Below are 25,377 nucleotides of genomic sequence, written 5' to 3' on the forward strand. Positions count from 1 at the left end.
GTTATGGTAAGAATATCAGGGTCGGAGCCAATCAGAGGTGGAGTAGGAGCGGGTCTTTGCAGAGTACGGGTGGCAAATAACGCTGCTGAGCTGGATCCAGCATTGGGTTTTGTCAGCCAGGGGTGCGTTCTCTCCTAAGTTAGAGTGTAAAGTCGACACTAGACACTTAGTTACTACTAGTTAGTTTGTAACTAAATTAGCTACTGAAATTGGCTGCACCACGATTACTTGGGGCATAACGTAACCAGTTTGGACGTGTGTGTTAGCTTTCTGGCTAGTGTGAGCCACTTGGTATCGTAGCACATTGTAGTAAGTGAGATCAATATTGAAATATCATCAGTAAATTAGGTCTCTACTGGATTACTGTGTTGCAAAATGGTAGCAAGTAATGAAAAAGTGATGCTGTGTGGCAGAAAAACTGCTGTTTTACCATTAGTCAGTATAATACTGTGACATTTTATGATCTACACCTACCGTACGGGCATGTGTGTAGCTGTTTAGCTGTTATCTAGAGTTATGTTGTAACTTATCTCTGTGGAGCAACCACTTTTTTATTAGTAATGCATTAATCACAGCTCAGTAATAATTTATGTTATAACTTGGCTAAGTTTGAACTTACACAGCTGGTTCAACAGGCAACGATTAGCTTAGCTTAGCTTAGTGCAATGACAGGAAGCTGAGGGAAACAGCTAGCCTAGATGCATCTGAATTTAAAATCCACCTTTAACAAACATTTTGTGTTTAATCCGATCAAAAACCAAGTGTTTGCACAGTTAAAGTAGGTTATGAATTAAACAAGCAAGACACAACATGTTAGTGAGCTTTACAAGTGTTGGTAGGTGTTTTTTTGTTGTTGTTGTTGTTTTTTAAACTTTGGACCAGTCTTCCAGTCTTTATGTTAAGCTAGTCGACTCTCTAGCTCAATGCGCAGACATGAGAATGATTTTCTGAAAATTATTAATTATTCCTTTAAAAATCAATTCCTGTTTACTTTGTCTCCCCAAAACAGAAGCCCTACATCCTACAGTTGCTTTACTGTTCTAATAAAACATTTTTCAGGTATATGTATTGTGAATATTTGCCTGCTGACATTTTATGAAAACCTGGACATTTTACCAACTTCATTTTGTCTCAAAATGCCAACAGTGAGTGCTAGCAAATACACCATGTTAGCGTTGTGTGACTTCCACCAAATTTAATTACAGGATAGACTTCTGTGACAGTTGTGAAGACTCCAAAAGTAAATATTCACATTAGGCCGCATTCTTGTGGAGCAAAAATTAGTGAAAAGCCTCTCAAATAAAACATATTCACTCACAAAAGTCAATGGGCTCGCTTCAGTACTGTCCTATTTTAGACATCACATAATTCCTAATTTTGTTCTGCATAGTCTCAGCTTAATCTAATTTCATTAAATGTTCACATGACGGAACATTCAATTTGTTATATCAAACCAATCTGAGAGGATACTTTGGTAATATGATTGTTTTATTGCTCTGCTGTAAACTCTGATCTCTCAGTTTTATTTAGTTTGGGATTCAGACTATATAAAATCCTGATTGCTAAATGAGCGAGTACAAATACACACTTGTGTTGCCATGGAGCCACATGACTCCAGATTTGTTGTTTTCCTTGTCTGAACTGATAATCATTCATGTGTTTTATTGGGTTTCATGACCCTTTGGCCATAGAAACCTTTTAGAGAGACAGGTATCAACTAGAAAACAAGCATTTGTTTCCTCATTCCTGAAACTCTTTTTGCAGATGAGTGATTTTCGAACGATGACACACAATGTGTTTATCCAGCTCAGTTGACCGGCCTAGCATCCCAAAGTCCAACTGTCAAAACAATCCAAAGTCCACTTTGGTCATGAGAGTTGGTTAGTTGAAAGGAGATTTCTGATCCAACGCATACAGCAGGCCGGTTTCTTCTTATAAATCAATAAGTAAACAGCTTTCGTGTGACTGTTTGATACAGGAGAGCACAGAAAATACTACATAGCAAAGAACTGAAAAGGTGTAGGGTGAAGCTAGCTTTTTTTTACTATCGATTATTATTTTTACACATACATATATACATATAACAATGAATTACATTCACAAACAGAGGAGGGAAAAATGAACAAAAAGGGGGAAAATTGAACACATTCAACCTATTTGATGTCAAAAAGTGACATCTGCTACATAAACTCACCACTTTAACAGAAATAAGATGATTTTTCTACATTAGTCCTGACCCTTTTTTTCTTAAACATGCATATTTTTCTAAAGTTAAGCTGTCTTCCTCAGATTTTAAACAACTTTTAGCCTAAATTATTAAGGACGGTACATGAGGGGAGAACAATGACTAATCACTTACACTTACTCACACTTTTTTTCTTTTTCTGGGAGCGCATTCATACCTAGAGCTTGTTTTCTCTGCTGTTCTCACAATTTCTACTTTATTACATTATAAAAAGTGGATTTTCTTCGTCTGGTGCAGAAGAATCTTAGGATTCCACCTGACGAGGAGCCAATTTGGGCTCGAAATGTTTTGATTTTCCTTATTTAATAAAGTAGAAATAATAAAAAGGTGTGGTTGACAGTGTTGAGTCCTTGGGAAACCACAGTCCACTTAGATTTAAGCACTGTAGTTTCAAGGAAGTCTTGTTAACAAACCTTTAGTCACATCTTTACACAGAAACAGGAAAGCAACCGTCAATCAATCATCCAAAACTTAAGATGCCCTTAATACTGATGGATGTTTGGGGAAAAAAATAACAAGAAAAGGTCATTGTTCCATACAAGAAATTTGGTTTATACTGAGGATTCACTATAACACCTCACCGTAAAACACTTTCAGATTCAGTATAACTGTTAAAGAACAATAAAACTCTAGTGGGTCACCAGGGCACGCCAATCGCAAACTGTCATCAGTTGATAAGAAGAGCAAGGAAGTCAGTAGTTCAATACTGGTGCAATAAAAAGCCACCCTTGTGTTATTCACGGGCAAATTAGGTCGTCCAGATTCAGAGGATATAAATAAGCCCCTGTTTTTGTTGCTCTGCAGTGTATGGACTTTGATGCAATGCCCAAAGCGTCTTGGCCAAAATGAACCCTGAAGTGGAGTCATCTACAAGTCAAGACCTTTACTTACCTCTCACTTATTTCAGCTAGTTTCTGATAGCTCTTTTTTATTATTTAAGCTCATGCTGCCAAACCAGAGTGAATTACACCTTGGCAAAATAACAACTTGAATGTGAAATTGTGCCGGGAAATCCCCCTTTCAAATAGCTCTCTAAGCTAATGAAGGACTGGGTTTCAGCCTCGAGGCTCATGATGCTGACCACAAAAGTTATCAGCAATCAGATCATCTACTAACATAACTTTGGAGAAACTGTTTTCTGTCTCACTGCTGAGCAGACAAAGAGGTCAAATGTCGTTCAAACTCAAAGGACTAAATCAAAATTGTTAGTTTTATATACTTTATCTAATCTAAAAATGCATTTCTTTGTTTTGAAAAACTATTTTGCTCAAGGGAAATACTATCATTTTACAACTGCCTTCTGATTACACTAAGTTAGCCAGTTTGGAACTTTTTTTGTCAACATCTAGGCTTCGAAATACGTCAGCATGAGTGTTTTCAAGATATCAAGACTTTATCGTATATTTACAATTTCATTTCAGGCATTTGTGTGACACAATTTTTCTTACAGTAAACTCAACTGAGGAGTAAACTAAAAGCCACAGCACTGAGATAAAAGATACTACAGTGAACCTCAAGTATTTATGTTATCAGAAATTACATGTCCTGGAAGCTTTTTGTTATGTGTCTGTGATATTAATATAACCTATGACTGTTGCTTTTGTGTACCCACTGTACGCTACCTGGCTAGCACCAAACTGCTGACAGACAAAGTTAAATCGACTAGCTGGTGAACATAGTAGAGCATTTAGTAGCTGATGAGACAGACATTTCCCCTCAGGAGGTGGTGGAGACCAAAACAGAGCTAAAAGAAATTGAATACTAGAGTGTCATTTGCCAAGCTGGTGGCCAGAAACACGACTCCAGATGAATGCTTATGTTGCTTCGTGTCTGCTGGATTTGTACATAGGCAACTCCTTGCTAACACATTGGCCATATTGACTTTGTAAAATGATTATCATATTAGCATTAGCCTTAAAGTCTCTACTTACCTATCCCCTTCAGATGTCTTCACTTACTGTACTTGATTAGATTTGGGCTTGACATTCTCCTGACTTCTAACATCAGCAATTCACAGCTAACAGTCGCATCAACACATGTAAATTTGTGCAGTTTTTTTGTGTTGAGCTCAACTTTGGTTAACTTTGATATGATTTTGGGCATTTGAACAACGCCACAATGCTAATCATTAAAGCGAGCAGAAAAGTCCAAAATGGAGGAAGCTATAGCCTATTAGCTTTGTTGCACCATCCACTTCTATTAAAAGCATTAACTGGTCTACAACAGAGACATAGTTTGCAGAGACAGTCATGAGACATCTTTTGAATACACTGTGTTAACTTATTGTTAGCAAGAGTTAGCAAGCTTTCTACTTCAAAAAGCTCTCCACCCCCCTTTTCAATAAGTCTTTATTAAATGAAATTGAATGTACAGGGAGGAGTTAATGGCTCAGGCTAGGGTAAACACTCAGCTAGCATGTTTCTAGTTGGCTAGCATGTTAGCAGTTAGCTCGCCAGCCACAGTAGTTTACAAACTATCCCTGCAAGTAGTCACCATCACCTTCTCTAGCCACATATTTTCTTCACTTTCTGGTGTGACTGAGCCTAAATATTGAAGTTGCATTGTGCCTGTCAAGGAAAACACCTACATATTCATTATTCTGACTAGTTGTGTACTAGTGATGTACTAGTACTTTATTAAGCTTGGTTTGGTTCTCCAGCATGTTTCTAGTTGGCTAGCATGTTAGCAGTTAGCTCACCAGCTACAGTAGTTTACAAACTAGCCCTGCAAGTAGTCACTATCACCTTCTATAGTCACATATTTTGTTCACTTTCTGGTGTGATTGAGCCTAAATATTGTGGTTGCATTGTGCCTGTCAAGGAAAACACTTACACTTTCATTATTCTTACTAGTGGTGTACTAGTGGTGTACTAGTATCATATTGGGATAAGTTTATGACTTTTATATTGAGTTTGACATGTAATTCCCAACAAAACTGCCATTCTTCAACCTGAGCAGAGGTCTATTAAGGCAAATAACTGAAAACACCTTAAATCTATTACTAGAAGGTAAATGGGGTATCTAAAACCCACAAAACAAAATCCTAGAAAACAAACTGAGGACATGACCTCAGTGTCTTCAGTGGTAGCTACAGTCCTGCACACATGCGCAGCCAAGATCCCCCAATATGGCCACTACAGGGTGAGTTACATCATTTAATTATGTGAGGTGGGAGAGTGGTCTTTGCATTTGAGGTGTTCAATGTCATTGAGGAAAAGGTTCAGGAGTTGATGGAGCAGGTTTGGCTGTTGAAGGGACTGAAACCGTGACCTTTGGGTAATGGGACGCTCTCTAACACAGCCTCTAATCCTGCAGATGAAGCCCTAGATGTTTTTACCCTGTGAACCGCGCTGCAGCCTCAGGGGAGAGCGGCCACCGCTTCCCTGCTGACTGACAGACCTCCACACTGAGGCCTGGAGGTATGGACAGATTTGATGATGTATACAAGTTGTGTGTGTGTATGTGAAGAAGATGAAGGCCGATCCACAGACCAAGTAGGGGGCATTTCAACACCAGCATGTGACCTGGTAGAGTTTCATTACTGATGGACGAACCAGTGGGCCTACTGGGGATATAGACCGGTGCTAGAGTTTCAAAACAACACCCAGTGTGTGTTAGTGTGTGTGTGTGTGTGTTTGAGTGCATATGTGTCTATGCACATGATGTGGGCCAAGGCTTGGAGTCCACTTGGCCAGTATGCTGTGAGGATCTGATGTACGCGGCTTTTCAAAAATTAGTGCAGCAATTAGCATCTTCGTCAGTGACTCTATCCAAAGTCCTTGGAATCCCCCCGCTCACCCCTCACACATTCAAACACACACAGATGGTTTCCCTAATGAGAGCGGATGCGTCAGAGTTTCACCTGACCGCATCTCGTTTCCATGTCGCCAAGTGGGAGGCCTGACCTCGTTGACACTAAACAACAGCATCCGTCTTCGAAAGAGAGACCCCATCGACAGCAGTGATGCCTCTGCTCCGCCTCCTCACATCCTAGAAAGTTTCCTATTTAGGTAGCAGCAAAGGGGCTTTTCAGGTATTTTCCAGATCAGATCAAATGCTATAGACGTCATATAATCAGATATGTATTGGAAGCCAAAGTGCCTACACCCTAGATAATAATGGCTGACATTAAAGTGGCAATTGCCTTATAGAGAGCTGAAGTCCTGTCCCACTTTTAGTTTGGATTTTGTTCAACTGATCTTCATTTGTGATGGTTTTCTGTCTATATTTTTTAAGATAAATGACGTCTTATGTACTCAACAGTATAATTTGGACAATAATTTGTGAGTTTAAACAAAAGAACAGATTAAAATGCTACAGCTCAGCCTCGCTATCAAAACAGCATCACAGCTATAGTTCTTGAATGCTAATCCTTGAATCCTGGTAAGTGATAAGATGTTGAACTTTACTAACAATTCAAATCAGACTTTAATAAGGATCTAAAAAAAAAAGAACATAAAATCCACCCATCAACTTTCAGCTCTGTAGACACTATGTGTCCAAATCATTTACTAAAATATAGCCCTTTGGTGTGTTTGCCATTTTGTAGTGTTGTCTGAATGTCAGGTGAGAATTATTATACCCTACAGAGAGCCGAAGTCTGGGATTAACATCCGGTCCAGCTGCTTTTCCACTCGCTTCTGTACAGTAACTTATTGGGGCTTTCTGTCCTCGGTCTTGGTGAGACATGTTCTTTTACTCTCCATATTCTCAGATAAATAAGTATCTACTGCAGCAGATTTTAAGAAAGTTAAAGGATGAGGCTTCATGGGAATTTTTTATATTTTTCTTATTGTCAACAAAGCTCATGCACAGAGCCAAACCAACAATGAATTGCTATATTTACAAGTATTGTGTGTGTATCCAGACCCTGATATATCTTATTCCTCTGTGCCAAAGACCTCTGTTGTTATCCAAAAACACACCAGTGATCCAAACTGGTGCACTGGGTGACATGTTCCTTCATCCCGAAGATTACGATGATGGTACTTTGTTTAGAAGCAGCTCCAAAGACTAATAACAGCGATTATGTTTTCAGTCTCCAAAGAGATACTCCATGGTTCCATTTACATGTTAGCGTGTTGTGCTACATATCACAACCTCTTGACTTTGTATTAAAGTCCTTTCCAGTGTACAATGAGGTCCAAACTACTCTCTGGACCTATCTATTATTTAAACTTAAAGCCACACTAATCAATATTTCTATGTTAGCAATGGATCAAATGGCGACAATGTGTGTAATGTAAAAGGGGTCGATCTTAGTAAAAAAACCCACAGGTAATTATAACTCAACTCTACAGTTCCCCTCAGCTCTACAGAGTGTTTTAGGGTCTTTCAGCTCATTGTTTTGGTTTTGGCAAATTTTGTTTTACTCCTTACCTTATTCCAGACACAGCAGGAAGCTGTTTTCAGCTAAAAAACCCCACTGTACACTACCTGGCCAGCACCAAACAAAAGGTAGCATTCAATACAAATAGTATACTGACCCCTGATTACACTACTGTAGCCAGTTAGGAACTTCTTTGATGACATCTGGGCTTCTGAAGACATCAGCATGAGTGTTTTTAATATGTCAAGCCTTCCTCATACATTTACATTTTCATTTCAGGCATTTATGTGACACGCTTTTTTAAGAACAATTGCCACAGTGCTGAGATAAAAGATACCACAGTGAACCTCAAATATGTATGTTATCAAAAAGTACATGTCCTGGAAGCTTTTTGTCTTGGTCTGTGATATTAATGTAACCTTCATGTAACTGTTACTTTTGTGCACCCACTGTACGCTACCAGGGTAGCACCAAACTGCTGACAGACAATGTTAGCAACTAGCTGGTAAACATAGTGTAGCATTTAGCAGGTAAAGAGCCAGATATTTCCCTCAGGAGTTGATGGAAACCAACCAGAGCTAAATTGAGAATACATATTGGATTTACATTCATTAGGTGGCCAGAAACATGACTCCAAATGAATGCTAATGTTGCTCCATAACTGCAGGATGTGCATATAAGTCACTGCTTGCTAACTTGCTAACTGCTGCCAGCAAATAGCCAAAAAAAGCAATTGATGCAGCTTTTGTCATTATTCAGACTTATCAGGGAACATCAGACCTGTTGCACTTGGTGAGGAAACACAATAAGAATTGGGACATTTTTATCTGCAGTGTGGATTTACTTCAAATAGTGGGCTATTAAACCAGGAGCAGAAAATAGTTTATTGTCTGAGGTAATGCAGATAGAACGGCCATGTGGTGGAGACAATGCTGTCAGGATCCTTAAATATCTTGTGTGTAAATAATGTTCAGTTTTGTGGATTCAGGTAAAATGTAGACGCATACGTTAGCATCGTAGCTCTTACCCTGAGAGACTTATTGAGCTCAGATTCTGTATCTTGCTTAAGAACTCTTTGGCAGGACACCTCGGCCTTTGAGCGTTGGAACACGTAATCTGTTTTTTGGTAATGGGATGGACTCTCTTAACACCTAGGAGCCTCCCAGCCGTGTGATATAAAGCTTTGTGTTTTAATGTGCGTCCCCAACGTACCTTTGTACACAGAGCCGAAGCCAGGGAAACACGCTCAGACAAAAGATCAGCATGTCTGTCCAGGAATCAGTAAGCGGTAATAGCTTTAACCAGCTTGTCTGGATACACACACACACATACACACACAGACCACCTCACCTCCGATCCTCTCTGATCTCTATAGCTCAGCCAATTCAAATCAGGAAGTAGATTAGTCAAGAAGGCCTGTAGCCTCAAACAGCTTAGGAAACCAAGACAATAGCTGTAGCTACCACACAAAGAAAAAGGAAAGAAGAAACACTCAATTTTTTTGTCTCCTTCAATTAAATTATTAATGTAATTCTCTGCTTTGCTTTTGTGTGTGCATTATAACTTTATATGAACACCCTAGTATCTGTGCACCTGACCAAAGTTTTCATTTTCTTTAATCTTACAAACAAAACTAAGTCTTATCTAAAGCATATCTGATGGATAGATGCATATGAAGATGCATGGGGGGTTGTTGAATTCTTGCGCAACAGTAGTGGACTGTAACTAAGTACATTTACTCAAGTACTGCACTGAAAAATAGTTTTGAGGTACTTTGACTTTGCTTGAATACTTCCATTATATGCTTCTACTTCCACTCCACTACATGTCAGAGGGAAATATTATACTTTGTAGAGATCCGTTTTTCCCTTTGACATTGAAGGGTCTTTTTCTGTTGATCAATGTCAAAAAAATCCGTCAATGTTTTAAGACAAGAAAACATAACAAATTCCAAGTGTGGTGAATACTTTTTACAGGCACTGTATAGCTGTATACAGTATAATAAAGATAACACTGAGTAGGGACAATTTGCATAATGAGTACTTTCACTTTTAATACTTTAAGTGCATTTTGCAACTAAAGCTTTTGTATATTTCCTTAAGGGATGTTTTTAATGCAGGACTTTTACTTGTAATGGAGTATTTCTATGCTGTGGTATTACTACTTTTACTCAAGTATCTCAGTACTTCTTCCACCGATGAATGTCAATACTGAGTTTATAAGATGATGTTTTGTGGTCAAGTGTGTGTCCTCTGCCTCTGTGTGGCAATGCTACCATCTGCTGGTCACTTCCGACAGTTCTCTAGACCTCTAGAGCCCCTTTCAGACCAATTCTTTACACTTGGGACAGTTTCTGCATGACATTCATTCTTTATGTTCATTTTTTTATTCAGTTCTGATGCCCTTAAGACACAGGTATATTCGTCATGTGACCAAGAAAGTCCACATATTACACTATACATCTATTTTTTTTATGATTAAGATGGATTTACTGCATTTATCATATCTACATATACAGTGTACTTAAAATTTAAAATATACAGCTTTCATCTTCATAAAACCACAGTGCACCACAGATATGGAAGTAAAATATCTTAATTTAGCAGGTTGAAAAAAGTCACCTTGGGCTCTGGGAATGGTGCATTTTTCACTATTTTGTGACATTTTACAGAGCAAATAAATAATTTAACAGATTTGGCAGATTTATAAATATAAATGATGAAAGAACCATTTATTCTATTTGCAACCCTGTTTTTATTTGTTATATGATGTGTATTGTGTTTGTGTAAACTATTACAGTGTCTTCTAAAGATATATAATATATAAATATATGTGTGTGTTTGTGTGTGTGTGTGTATGAGTCAAACTGAACGCCTTTGATAAGTGACATCACACTGGTTTGGACTCCAGAACCTTTATGACACAACAGAAAGTTTCAGGACCAGATCTCAACACCAGAGACGACTGAACGTTGACAGCATCTGAAAAGTCACCTGAGACTGACAAGAATCGTAAACTATGGACAAACAAACAAGCGCATCATCAGATGCACCACAAACAATGCTGGGAAAACAGCATAACTCTACGTTGGTCGTGGACCAACCAGAGAACCCTGATCCTCCGGCCTCTACAACCAAGGCGAGGAGTGAAGACCCGCTCCGGTTGTTGGTGACCGTCCTGACGGTCAGAGTGCTGAACAAGTGTCACGCTTTCAAGAAGCAGAGCCAGGAGGAGTGCGTCGCCCGTACAAAACGTCTGGTGCACCAAACCATGGAGGGATTCACCATCACTAAAGGCGTCTGCCCGGACGCGAAAAGCGCTAAAAGATTGTGCAAATCCGTGATGAAAGACCTGCAGAAGAAGTTCTGCGGCAAGCGCACCCTGGAGACTCTGATAATCTTACAGGATCCACTTGTTGACAAAGTCATCGTTCAGTCTCTGCAGGCTCACATCAGGGAGTTATCTGCTCGGCTCACCAAGAAGAGAGCCTCCCTTATTACGTGGAAAGATGTGGTGGAACTCTTGGTCATCGCCGCAGTTACACTCACCATCATCTTTTTAGCGCTGTTGGTCCTCTAAAGCTGTTTTTGAGGAGGCTGCAGCGACATCCGCGGTCAGAGGTCAATACAGGGCCGCACAGTGGCTCAGTGGTTCACACTGTGGCCTCACAGCAATAAGAGGTCAGCACGATCCTGTACAAACACACCGTCTTCTGGCTGTGTGGAGTTTCTCCCTGTGTAGGTGTGGGTTTACTCCGGTGTCTCCGGTTTCCTCCCACACTTCCAGTTTTTATTTTTTGGATTTCTGAAGCACTTCTTCATCCATTAGGATGAACTGAATAGATTTGTGCTTCAGACAAGACGGTTGGAATAATCAAGGTGTGAGAAAACAAAAGCATATGAGATGGTCTCTGTGTCTTTAAAAATGATAATAAATCCTATGTTTGAAATATTTCTAGATGTGATAAAAACATGATGGTTTTATGATGCTCCAAACTTAAATTACTACCAAACAACAACAGACCCCATCTGTTCTGAGAGGAAACAGCAGATGGCAGCACGTGTTCAGTGATTTCAAGTCTACTAATCAGAGTTGAATAACATTTTTGGACATCCACTTTCTTACATCACGTGGCAAATACTCTTAAAAAGAGCTACAATTGATTTATCTGTTCATTTGTTAGTGTTTATGAGGAGGTTTTAGGTGATGGGTGTGGGGACGCTGGTGCTTTTAGTATTTTGTTTGTAAGAGAATGTGTGTGTAAGTGTGTCAATGTATTGTAAACAGAACAAAAAACCATGTCTCTTAACATCAGACAGTTCTCTGCTCGGCTTGCAAAGAAGGCAACCTCTCTTTATACGTAGAGAGATGTGGTGAAAATCTTGGTTATTGCCACAATTGCGCTTTCCTGCATGTTTGTCTCAGCGGTGATAACTCCTTTAAAGCTGATTTAGAGCTGGTCAAGGCCTCACGGTAACAAGAGAGGACCAACACACTCTTGTTGCTGTGAGGAGTCTCTGTGTAGGCGTTGGTTTACTCCGGGGTCTCTGGTTTCCTCTCACACTTCCAATTCAAACAATTAAAAAATTTAAAAATTTTACTTTTTGTTTTTTTAAGCATTTCTTCTTCAATTATTTACGAGTGATTTGTTCCTCTCTGAATCTGTAAGTGTTTTTTTAAGGTCTAGTTTTAAGAAAAGGTGACAAACACCAAAAATTGTGTTCCAGTTTTTTCTTAAAACTCTTCATACAGTCAACAAAATCTCATATGGTGCCTGAAAAGACAAGCCCTGGGTTTACTCCAAATTTTAATATTAAAAATGCTGAACTGTATATTTTTCTTGTATGAAGAACTTATTAGAAATAAACAAGGTGAAGATTAAATCTTCTCATATGAAAATCATAAGTGGTTTCTTTATAGCTGATAGTCTGGAAAAAGGACAGAAATAGATGTAAATAGTAGTGAAGTGTAGCCTTTACATTGAATTTCCATAACTGTGTCTCTTGTTTTTAATATATAATATATGTACCTAGAAAAAAATCATCAAATCACTACTAGGCTTTGTCTCTGAAATAATAATCCATTAATTAGCCTGATTATGATTGATTTATTTATGGATTATGATGGATTAAGACCTCTTATCTCTTGTCAAATCAATGTTATTTATACATCCCAATATCACAAATCACAACTTTGCCTCATGGGGCTTTTACAGTCTGTACAGCAACACAACTTCCTCTATCCTTACACCCTCGATTCTAATAAGGAAAAACTCCCTTAAAAAAACCTTAAATGGGGGAAAAAATGGAAAGTTTGACACTTTTGAACTATTTTTTTTCCTCTCCACAAACTGTAATTTATTTGGTTAGATTGATTTGATCCACCACCCTCCATGCATTTTATATGTACCCTCTAGTTGTGTTTGAGACTAAGAAAACAACCATACTGCTATGCTGTAGTACCTGGCTCCAGTACCCGGCTTCAGGTTTTGGTTAGGTCTATGGTCAACTATTTTGAAATTGGACTAAATACACTTTTATTTAGGAATATGCCTCTCTACAAGACAGGGCCACAAGGAGAACTTGTGACTTTAGGGGCCTGAAGGCAGGTGGCTTCTTCATAACTGATAGCGGATCACCTCTAGAAAAGGGACAGAAATAGTGTAGCACACAATAAAGGTGGAAATTTTAGCCAAAATTTGAAAAATAATAATTTCTGAGGTTGTCTCTGAAATACTAATCCATTAATTAGCCTGATTATGAATGATTTCACATCAATCAATCTTAAATAAAAGCTTGTTTTCCTTACATTTAGTTTACACAGGAAATCTGAGTTTTGTGTGTAAAAAAGCGCCAAATGTTTGAAACTTTTGAACTATTTTTTTCTCTCCACAACCTGCAGTTTGATAGACCTCTTTTGACCCCCCTCCCCTCCTCCACTCCCACCTGTTGTTGTGTTTGAGACTCAGAAAACAACCGTACTGCTATGCTGTACCTGGCCTCATGTTTTCTGATGGTCAACTATTTCAAAATTGTACTAAATACAACTTTATTTAGGAATATGCCTCTCTACAAGGGCCACAAGAGGAACTTGTGACTTTTGGGACCCCAAGACAGTTGCCCCATTTCAAAGGTAATATGGTCTCATTTGAAGGAGGAGGTGATAAGGATTTACATTTACAGTGCTAAATACTGACTTTAAAAGAAGTCATATGTGGGTTTTTTTGTCTTTGCATATGTCAGAGCATGTTGACATGCTCGACCTCTGGGTGAACTGCATACTCTATACAACATCTGAGAGCAAGAGCTGCAACAATTAGTCAATTAATCGATTTGTCGAGCGACAGAAAACTAATCTACAACTATTTTTATAATCAAATGCTAGTTTCTTCATTTCTTAAGCAAAAATGCATGATAGAGACTGAATATCTTTGGGTTTTGGACAGTTGGTCGACAAAACAAGACATTTAAAGACACAATTTTGGGTTTGAGTTTTTGAGTAAGCTTGGCTGTAAGGAGTGAGGTTTTGGCACTGGCAGTAAAAATCTTTCAGTGTCAGCTCTTATCGAGGCAACAGCTGACCGTAAAATTGCTGGAATAATTAGAATAATGTTGGAATAAAGCCGTTCAAATGTGCTCGATGCTGCAACTCTGCTTCCCGTCTACCCTTGTAATCATACATTTTCAGAAGACGACACTTTGGACATAGTATTTATTTCAGTCTTAAAAGTTTATAACAACTTCTGGATAACATAACATGAAAACAAAACAAAAGAAAAAAAAACAATGAATACACATTTTAATCGCACCCCAGGTTGACAAAAATTAGAATTCATAAAAGCAGTTTTGAAAAAATAAAAATAACAATAAAATCACAGGAAAATATTTCTCCCCCCCTCCCTAAAACAGCTGTTGTAGACTTACAGTACACCAGGAGTGCGTACACTCGATGTGAATGAAGTGTCACATCAAGGACTATCACACCTGATTTAAATGAACACTTTAAACCTGTGTTTCAACAGGGTCGAGTGTGAACACTTGAACCAATTTTGGATACAAATTCAAGCCAGCAAAAGTGGATTTGAAGATTTTGGGTGCAAAACCTCAGGTCCTCTCTTTATAGCAAAAGCCCAGCACCTGGAAATGTAAAAAAAAAAAAAAAAAAAAAAAAAAAAAAAAAAAAAAATAGAGACACACACAAAACAAAGACCGTGGTTTTCTCATGAAGGAGCCGAGGTTTAATTCAAATCCATCTCTAACATTCCCCAATCATTAGACTATCTAGAAGCAAATCCCCTTTAATTCAGTTCGACATTTATTAACTCTACAAATTGAATACAAAAGGTTTAAGTGATTGGCGTTGTTAATATCATACAGGCCTGTTATGTTTTAGGGAAAACGGCTCTGTCTGTGCTCGGTAGTTAGCTTTATTTCTTGGTGAAATGCATGACCTTAGTTTGTGGTTGAAAACAGCGAACAATCTCCCCTCAGCCGAATAAGTTTATATACCTCATTATCCTCTTTTTTCATATATATATTTATTATATATAAAATACTGTTTCATTCATAAAAGCCTTACTTTGTACAATATCTGAGTCGATGTGTGTCAGTGAGCAATGAAGTGAATGAATGAATGAGTGTGTGTTTGTGTGTGTATGTGTGTGCATGTGTGAGTGAGTGAGTAAGCGAGCTAAAAAGAACCTGGAAAAATTGTCTTATAACAAAACAGCTGGTACCGATTCAGGACCTAATACACTAAAAATAAAAGGTGTTTTACACAATATACACATTTTATTACTTACAAAAAAAAAAAAAGTAAGCGGAAGAAGGTGTAGGCTGATGGTTAGCAGGCAGGCTGCAGCAGGGTTAGTACCACCAAATGTAAGACGACAGAAAAATGACAGAGAGAGAGAGAGAGAGGGAAAGATAGAGAGAGAGAGGGAGAGAGAGAGAGAGAGGGTGTGAATGAAGAGCTAGTAATAAAAAAAAAAAAAATAAAAAAAAAGGCAGTCAGTCTCACTAAGGAAAGCTCATCGTCAGTGCATCTCTCATCTAGGATGTTTCCGAAGTCAAAGTGCCGATTTTGGTAACCGTGGAGACCATCTGCTCCTCATCAATAAGGCCAAAAAACAAAACAAAACAAAACAAAAAAAAAAAGAGCACTTCTGTCTAGAAATGGATGTACAGTATCACATTTTTGTTGCACCAACGTCAAAAGTGATTTTTTTTTTTTGTTAAAAAGAGAGAAAGGAAACAGTGATCCTTTTTGGGAAAGAAGGGAAAAGAATGAAAATTTGTTGTCACACATCCATCATGGCACCATTTAGTGGATATTTTTCTGCTTTCACTTTGAGGTACTTCTTAAGAAAACCAAAGACTAAATGTAAGATTTTGATCAGTTTTTTTCTTTTTTTTAAGCTGTGTTGCACAGTAGCACCATTGTTTTAGATGTAGTTTTTTTTTTTCTTTCCGGAAGACAATGCACCATTGGAATTCCACCTTGTCGCCACGTTAACAGCTTATCCGCCACCGTGACCACCGCCCCCCTACTTGTCCCCCGTCATCAAATCATTCATCTCCTGTCATCGATCAGACGTCCCCAGCAACAGTTGGTTTGCTCGTTGCCGTGTGCCGTTACGTCCTCTTCATGCAGACCACACAACGGCTGACCCGCGTCCGTAGGTTACCCGCCTTCAGAGTCTCCGACTGGGGCTTCCTGTAAGGGGCAAAGGGTGAAGGTCAAAGGTTAAGATTGGGACGATAAAAATAAATCTGAGATGTATCAATTCATGTGACTATAAGAATCCTATGTCAAGTGAAAATATTAGTTTTTCTCTTTGAAAATGAGAAATCCAACATTTAAAAAATTATTCCTTTTAGAATGAAACCCAGAAAAAATACCTGTATAGCTTGCAACTATAGAAATATTTATGCGTAGTGAAGCGTTACTAAGACATTAAAATTTTACAGTAGCAGCATTACAGGAAGTTGGATTACTTATTGCATATTTTTTTAGTAGTGATGCTTGCAGGTAGATTTAAACAAGTTCACAAAGTCACAGTTGCCCAGCTCCCCTGAACCAAAACTTCTACCCATTAGGCTGCTCTGCTGACACCAATTCAATTCACTTAAATTTGTATTTATATAGCGCCGAATCACAACAAAAGTTATCTCAGGGCACTTTTCATATACAGCTGAAGCCAATGCAGAAGTACCTTAAAGTGCAGTACCAATGACGGCCACTAGATGCTGGCCCCGATTTACTCCCATTCAAAAAGCGTCAATTTCTCTCTAGAAATACTTAGTTAATCCTTTTTTTCAATGAGTCATTATGGTCTCAATCGCCAAATATGGCCCCTCTAATAAGTTTTCTGGTCATTTTGGAAATTATTGCTCCGTTAATAAGATTTGAAGACTTCTAGTAGCTTTGATGTCTGCCGTGTGGGCGTTGATTGATAACTGCTGTTGACAGTTGGCTCACCTTCTGCTCTCACTGGCTCTAGGACTCGCACTGAGTCAGATTATTGTGATAACATTTCAGTAAGTTTAATGTTACTTGATTACGATACCTGCCCTGTTAGAACAATTTAGCTAAAGTAGCTAACATTAGCTAATGTGGTCCTAACATGTTCCTAGTAAGCTAGTGTTAGCTTCGGTCTGACGTAGTGGGGCATGTTTCCAGAGCGTGAAAGGCAACACCCCGCACTCCTTGTATGGAAGGTCGTGGCTCCAAACTGAAAAGATGGTGCCGACCATAAGCAGTAACTCTGGGCTTCAAACTGGCTCTGATAAAACCAATGGGTGATGTCACACCTTGCTACGTCCATCATTATAGTCTATGGCTGGCACATTTATCTGTACCTGAACATCTCATTGGCGTCTACTGTGGCCAGCCAGAAGCTATAGGAGTTGCCGTAGTAGTTGCATGTCCCCCTGCCGTGGCACTCTATGAAGGGAGCACTGCGGAACTCCTCCAGACAGGAGCCGGGGGAGGCCAGGGCCTGGCCGGAGCCCTCTGCACCTGCGCTGGTATGCTAGGGAGGAGGAGGAAGATGGGTTATAGATGAGATAACTACATAAATGTGTTTAAATATAGATTGACAGATGCCTGGAAAGCTAGTTATGGCGTGGTGGTAGATCCATTCAGAAACATCTCAAATTAAAGTAAAGATTAGATTTAGGCCAAGGTTATGGTAAAAATTGAGATTAAGCATGTAGTATGTGTCATGTCTTACCATCATGAAGGAGTATCCTATCCACAGAGTCACCCAACGCGCAGGGCAACTGGGAATCTGGATGGTTTGACTGTGGACTGCAATCACCATGGCTGGAGCTTCACACACTGCACACCTAGACACACACAGAAATGTCAAATTAAACACCACACATCTTCCTTCATTCTATTCCATTACTCCTCTCCTTCACGTCACCTGTCCGTCCATCCCTACCTGCTGATGTAAGGCTTGATGCTCTCTCCAGTGATGGGGGCCATGGACATGGGCATGGGCTGGGGTGTGGACAGCCAGTAGGAGTAGTCGTTGCGGGAGGCGAAGTTGCAGACGTTGTTGATATTGCAGAACATGAAGGGCATGGTGCTGAACCTGCGCAGACAGCTGCCGGCCGTGCCTGGAAGAAAGGACCGATGAAGCAGAACGTCAAATATTTATTAAAATACGGGTGTAAAAAAAAAGTTTTCAGGTTTAATGAAGAAACAAAAATCCTTTGTACCAAGGTCCTGTCCGTGCGCCCTCTCATTACCCTGCACATACAGCAGCGAGTATCCGTCATAGACAATGCCAGTTCCATCGGGACAGGGTGGCACTTCCGCACCCTGGCTGTGTCGGGTGATGAGGAAGCCGTGGGCTGCCGAAACTGATCCTGGAGGACCGGGAGGACCCTGTGGACCATCTGAACCAGGGGGACCAGGGTAGCCAGGTGTACCTGGGATCAGCAGACAAGCATAGTTGGTGTATTAGAAATGGAAAGCCACTGACATTGTTCAATTTGGGCAAAATACTGTTGAATAATTTGGTTCTTATTATGCTTCTAGTTTTGCTTGAATACTTGCATCTATCAAAATGAATTATTATGCCAAATTTAGACAAAAATAAAATTTCAGCCTCTAGGTGGCAACAAAAGCAGGACTGTCAGTGTTTTTTGTCTTATTGGTGAAAACACCCAGGGATGCCAGTCTCAGCACTCACCAGGCTGACCGGCAGGTCCATTGTCTCCCTTCCTGCCTGGCGGGCCACTGAATCCAGGGGGACCCTCCGGACCAGAATCCCCGGGGTCACCAGACTGACCTGAGAGCAGAGACAGAGAAGAGCACTCTTCGTTAGATGGGTTAGGGTTAGCAAACAATGACCGATCACTTTGAATTTAGAAACAGATCAAATCTGTTTTTCTTTACAAGTTTGATTTACAAAAAAAGTCATCACAAATTCTAATTTCTACTTAAATTTTTTATGTATACAGTTTCTATGTATGTAGCATTGAGAGGCTTGTTTTACGGTTAGGGGTAATAAAGCTGAACCTTGTTCCTTGTACTTATACAGATGTGCTGATACAAAAAATTTCAAAGGGATTATTATGAATGAGATTATTTTGTCAATAATTACTGATATATTAAATACATTTAAAACATACTTTAAAGACTAAAAACATTGCTGAAAACATTATTTAAAAAATAAATGTGAGATGTAAAAATATCTGTCTTTCGAGCAATAAATATAACTTCAATTTTTTTTCTGAACTGAAGGAAGAGTTCCCTCTTGTGTCAATTGTCATTTATTACAATAATAACTTCACTATAATCAGTAACTGAAACTTATGCAACTCGCCCAAGACATCCAAGAGTACAAAAGCACCCACCTGGGAGTCCATCACGTCCAGGGGAGCCAGGTAGTCCCGGACCACCAGGCTGGCCCACAGGACCAGGGGGTCCTCGCTCTCCCTTCACTACGATGGGGGCCGGAGATACACCGGGGTCACCAGGAGGTCCTGTGGGTCAAAAGTTACAGAGGAAAATAATCATTGGTTTGAAATAACGTCTTTGTAGTCCAATACCTAAAATGAAGCTAACAAGGTAAATGTGTTCACCCACCAGGAAGTCCGATATCTCCAGGATCTCCGGGAAGGCCGCTAGAACCTGGAATTCCTGGGTCTCCCTTTGGTCCTGGCAAAGATACAAACAGGACAAATCTTTAGGCCTTGCCAGATCATAAATATGTTTTTGAACAGGAAGAAGAATCAGGAAATGCTGTTATTGTGAGCTAACCAGGGAATCCAGGAACGCCAGGCAGACCGATGTCTCCCTTCGCACCAGGGCCACCAGGAATACCAGAGGGACCCTGATGAGAAAGAGGTCCAGACAGTTACATCTCAGCTGGTGAGCACTTAATTTAGACATCACTGTCATAATTTGAATATTCCAGAAAACCTACTAAGTTTGATACCATCAAAATACACCCTAGTTTGCTCTTACCGAGAATCCTGGAGAACCAAGATCTCCCTTCTGTCCAGGAAAGCCAGGCTGCCCGGGCGAGCCGGCAAGACCCTTCTCTCCCTTGATGCCGCCTATTCCTTGGGGTCCACGAGGACCCTCTGGGCCGGGTGCACCTTCATAGACAGACATCAGAGGTCAGGTACGGTATGATTATGTTGTATATACAAGTTTCTGATCTTTATATTCTTCAGAGTTCAGAACAGTTTGGTTTCCATTTATCAATTCAAACAGTGGATTTTATCAAAAAAATGTTCTTTACAAGGGTGGAAATCCTACTTTTACAGCCATCAAGTGTTTGAAATTCTCTGCTCATCTTAAATACCTTAAACATCATCCTTTTTTGTAATAGTGTCTCATGAACTGAATAAATGGAAACTGAACTGACCCAAACCTTGCTTTCTACAGTGCAGCCACACAGAACAGACAGATGAAATAAACAAACTAAAAGGAATAACTCGAATAAGCATATTAACATCTTTAGTTTAAAAATGTGACTCTAGATAGTAGAATTAATTCTTGGAAACCTTTATGATACAAAACTGTAGAGTCTCATTGATGTATTTTACATCAGTATCCAAGATAATCTTACCAGGGAACATACAGCAAGTAACGTTAGAGCCCTTAATTTCCATAACAAGTAACTTTACATGTAAAGATTAATTTGAGTCACTGTTTCGCAGAATGAGAGCTGAAGTTTCTCAGTTTTGACAGTATAGAACTACTTGTTGTATTGAGCTTTAACTGCTTTTATAAAAAAGCAGCTTCACCTCCATGAAACTTTTTCTCTGCCAGAACAAAAAAGTAGACGAGTTTAGGAAGAGGAGGAAAAGACTATGCACACAGTTTTGTTCCTCAAAATGGTTAGATAACATCGAACTCTTCATGTAAAGATGATCCTGTACAGTAACACAGTGGATGTATGTGTGTATATGTTCAGGTTTTCCCTAATAAATGTGATTGTGAGCAGTTCTGAGGGAGACGTCCAGCCTGTCCTGTGGGGTAAAGAGTTGGTCAAAGCAGAAGGTTTTAATAGTTGACACATGAACTGATTCTTACTTTTCACACACTCTCACACTCTCCATGATATGTTGTTATTAAAAATAGACCAACATACCAACAAGACAACACAATGAAGGGTTGAGATAAATTCATCTTCAAAGCATTAAAAGGTAGTAAAATTGACGTTTCTGAAATTCAGTAAAGCAAAGTCTTTATCCATTAGTTTCTCACATCTAAAACATCATCTCGGACACCTTTACATTTTAACCTAAGAGCATTTGAAGTGAAGCGAACCCAACCCTGCATGAAACACATTTGAACTTGCTTTAAACGTGGCCCTTCATATACCACAGCATGTATAAAAACCATCAAACCACTTGAGTCTAACCTGGAGGACCTAGGGTTCCCAGAATTCCCAGGTAAAGCGGAGCCGAGTTGACGGCACAGGGCAAAAAAGAAGAGGAGGTTTAGACAGAAGCAAGCATCAGTACAGAAATACAGTCAGACTAAGCAACAACAAAGATATTTTCCTTGAGTAACCTGAAGAGTCTGTTGTTTTAGTTTCTAAATGATTTATATTAATCTACTGGTGAGGACCTGGTATGTTTGCATGAATGCAGACTATTTACAGATGTAGTTATCCTTAAAAATGAGCTGCTTGTTTATATACAAGTGTGAGACCATTAAAGTTAAATCTCCGATTTTGATGTAGCTCCTAGCACCCTGGAGGTCACATGGTCGGAAAAATCCTGATGAAGTACGAAGCATGCGGATTAATAACACAAGCAAATGGTTGTCGACTAGTTATGGAGGCCGTTAAGTGTAATAAACTAGTTTGTGCTCTTAAAATGTCTTGATTTTTATGCTGTTCAACCTAAACGAGCTGTATGATATGTGGATATTCTTCAGATTTAGCCTGTTAAACAATGCTGTGCTAACATTTATTAATGTCAGCAATATTGTTAAACATTATGTTCTGTTGATTCATGCACACAAATGAAGCAATTCGAGAACTCAAAATAGTAATTGGACTTCAACTTAAACTTAATTATTATCCCAAAGGAAAACTGGTCTGCAGCCAGGCATTAAACATATAAGTCAGGAATACAGTGATGACAATAAACAGCAACAATCTATAGTAGAGTCGACTAAAATTAATCTAAACTATTTTGACGATTGAATAATTATTTTAGTTGTTTGTTTTTTTTTAAGGAAAAATGCTACAACATTTGTTAGTTGCAGCTTCTCAAATGTGAGAATTTGAAGATTTTATGTGTCATATATGAGGGTAAACTGAATTTCTCTGGATATTGGACTGTTAATGGGACAAAGCAAGCCAGTTGAAGACATCATCTTAGGTGGTCTTCTGGCAACAACTCTACTAATATGGGCATTAAAGTAATGTAATTTGGTATTCAATCCATTGAATTTTTGCTTTTTGAATTTTAAACTGTAGATGTTAAACTGCTTGTTTTTCCATTTCTGTGCTCAGAGAATTATTTCTTTGCACTTGGGTGAGCATGCAATCCATGTGCATGAATTTCCACAGCAATATTTTTTTTTTTTTTACGTCCATGTGACCCTGCTTTTAACAGTGAGTTGGGTAAAAATTTGGGGATTTGGAAGGTGCTGCTGGAAACTATAACAAAATTACGGAATGAATCTTCAAGCTTCGGTATGTTTAAACTATGATATACTCATATAACAAAACTACATCTCAGTACATTTGACACAACTTGAATTACGGGATGTGACACATACTAAAAAACAATGATTTACTGTTCCAGGTGAGTTAGTTATATGGTGTGATTTTGTGCACAAACTGTTGGATGCTATATGCATAACACATTATGAATGTTAGATTTAAAGGTACTACATGTGATCCAGATAACATGCTAACTGTGCCAGACTACTACTGTAATTTTTAAAATATCAGGTGTGGTATTTTTTCATTAATAACCAAAAAAATATATTTAAAAGGTGCTTACTTGTTAAAGGTGCATTATACTACCATCAGTGTGCATGGAAAGTGAAAGAAGATAATCATTAGAAAGGAGTAAAGGGTCAGAAATGAGAAAATACAGAGATTTCCCAACAGTTTTCAGGTGAAATTTTTCCCGGTAGATCACAGAGTGGGGTTAAAGTCAGTCAATATGGTACAACAAAGTAGCTGTAAGGAACGTGCAGTAAAAGTCTGGACGCCGTTGATCTGACCTTGGGGACCTGCGGTGGCCGGGAGCGCGTGTCGTCATGAGAGGGGGCGGGGCCACACCACAGTGGGTGGGGCCAAGCCACAGGAAACAGAGGTAAAATGTCATAGCAAAAACGAAAAACACTCGCAGGGAATGTTTTCTAGCCTGGTACAGTGCTGGTGTGTGGTCAACACTGACAATTACTTATAAAAAAAACACAATAAGGTGAATATTATGAACAAATAGGACACTAGATCTTACTGTTGAGGCTTGTAGTGTGTTTAAATTATGTCTGATTTTCTGTGAATTCCCAAAAAGGAGAAAATCTGCACATCGAGCAGCCTCCAACAATTTTATGCGTTAATACATGAATGCTGCAAAGTTGCAGTGATGTGAACGTTGAGTAAATTTACTCACATGTCATGGGAAATTACCCACTGAATTTTCATTTAACATCATATGTATATATTACTGCTCATTCTTTTTCTCTCAGAAACATTGCCCAGGATGATTACATAATTCTCAGTGCATTGCTTCCAATAAAATTTGAAGTAGTGCATTTTACAACAGTATTGTTAATTCTGGGGTTCGCCTCAGGGTGGCCACTTGTTCCAGCACTGTGTTAGGCTTGTTCTCGAGGTGTATGTTTATGTGTGCGTTTGGACAGACAGTGCCCATGCAGATGACTGATTGGTGGGACAAAACACTCAGGACAGCAAAGCCAGATGCAAACCCCAACACTCAACTTGCCTCTGGGTTTATGGTTTATTGTCGTGTACATGTTGGTCAAGAAAATGAACGTTGCCTTGTTTCTGTTCTTTATCCATTCTGAGATGGTACTACCAAGAATTTAAACTGATATTCATCAATTTTGAACTGACTTAATAAAATGCAGTTGAGAGTTTTTTTGGGGGTTGGTCGCGGGCTTAGCTGCTTAACACCAATATTGCCTCAAAATGATCCAACACAACCACAAACACTGGACACACGCCGCTTACAATGGCCAGACGAGTAGACAAACACATACACAGTACTTCAGGGCTGTGGAGAGATGGATAGATTACAGAGTCCTCCCATTTTGGGATCTGGAGAAGAGGGCAAGGGAGTGAAGAGACATGAGGACCAATGGATTGGTGGGTGAAAGAAAAAAAAAGAGAAAAAATGGATGATGACATGGACAACAAAGAAACATTAACCCATGCTTTTTTGGGGTGAGTTGTGTGTGATGAGCACTCGGATGTCTCCTGGTGAGAAGGGGTTGGGTTGTGGAGGAAAGTGCACGGCAGCAGAGACTTTAATCAGTGTTCTTGACAAATTGACTGGACAGGTGTGTTGGTGCTCAAACAGTGACGTGACTCTTACACCGGTGGTGGTGATTGGTGCAACAACATGTGTCCCATGCAAATCAATCACGGAGATGAAAGCATTCACATTTAAGGTGTAGTTGGTTTGCTGTCATTTGCTGCTTGGTTACTGAATAAACTCAATTCACAATATAATTCAGCAGTATTGTCTCTTTAGTCTGCATCTATACACAAAAAAAACATGCTGGAGGTTTTGTATGTTTTAGACCATTAACTACAAACTGCATTTTCCAAAACATACCATACATTGATTTCATATGCATCTTCCAGGCAGCCACTAGTTTCGGTTCATCCTAGCTCATAATGAAAATCAACTTTCGAGGGTTGTAACTTGCTTGCAATAGGTAAGCCATCTCAGCGAGCTCCCTTTATTTGTTGTTAGAAACTCCAACATCCAAGATTTAAGAGTCAATCGGTGCACAACAACCCTTTGAAACAACCAAATTATCCATATATGTGTATTGTTAGTCTACCAGATTTGCCTCTTCAAAATGCAGCGCCGTTTCTTGGCTAGCTTGAAATCAGCACCTTGTTGGTGGATTTAAGCACCAACAAAGAAAAACAAAACATAAGAAAATAGAGGCATCTAAATGTTCATTGTAGTGGATAGTGGCAGGGTGAAAAAGGTTGATGGTAATGTTAAGTTTAAATGATTTGTAGTTAATACTTTAAAACATGTAAAAGTATCAGTATTGTCCTTTATCCTATTTGTTATACCAGATAAGTGGGATTTATTGCATTGGG

At 39.2% G+C, this 25,377-nt stretch overlaps 1 protein-coding gene and 1 long non-coding RNA gene across 5 annotated transcripts in view; one reads left to right on the top strand and one right to left on the bottom strand.

The window, feature by feature from the left end:
- Window positions 1-5,214: 5,214 nt before the first annotated feature.
- On the top strand, window positions 5,215-19,898 carry LOC121888943. Its single transcript, XR_006093384.1, has 3 exons — window positions 5,215-5,386; window positions 5,561-5,664; window positions 19,814-19,898. It is a non-coding gene; the product is annotated as an uncharacterized LOC121888943 (long non-coding RNA).
- The window catches only part of col4a5 (collagen, type IV, alpha 5 (Alport syndrome)), a 56,845-nt gene continuing 45,739 nt past the window's right edge, over window positions 14,272-25,377 (bottom strand). For 2 of the 4 annotated variants that reach the window (XM_042400562.1, XM_042400563.1), the window contains 12 exons: window positions 23,292-23,300; window positions 21,466-21,474; window positions 20,058-20,191; window positions 19,851-19,923; window positions 19,677-19,748; window positions 19,445-19,573; window positions 18,778-18,876; window positions 18,302-18,514; window positions 18,022-18,199; window positions 17,809-17,923; window positions 17,435-17,607; window positions 14,272-16,289 (listed from right to left, as the gene is read on the bottom strand). In XM_042400562.1, the coding sequence (XP_042256496.1) occupies window positions 16,208-16,289; window positions 17,435-17,607; window positions 17,809-17,923; window positions 18,022-18,199; window positions 18,302-18,514; window positions 18,778-18,876; window positions 19,445-19,573; window positions 19,677-19,748; window positions 19,851-19,923; window positions 20,058-20,191; window positions 21,466-21,474; window positions 23,292-23,300 (1,286 nt within the window). In that variant the 3' untranslated portion in view covers window positions 14,272-16,207. The remainder of the gene's footprint in view (window positions 16,290-17,434; window positions 17,608-17,808; window positions 17,924-18,021; window positions 18,200-18,301; window positions 18,515-18,777; window positions 18,877-19,444; window positions 19,574-19,676; window positions 19,749-19,850; window positions 19,924-20,057; window positions 20,192-21,465; window positions 21,475-23,291; window positions 23,301-25,377) is intronic. The other 2 variants (XM_042400564.1, XM_042400565.1) reach the window with 1 other exon arrangement.

The sequence above is a fragment of the Thunnus maccoyii genome, chromosome 22 (assembly GCF_910596095.1).
Source record: "Thunnus maccoyii chromosome 22, fThuMac1.1, whole genome shotgun sequence".
Taxonomy (NCBI): Eukaryota; Metazoa; Chordata; class Actinopteri; order Scombriformes; family Scombridae; genus Thunnus; species Thunnus maccoyii.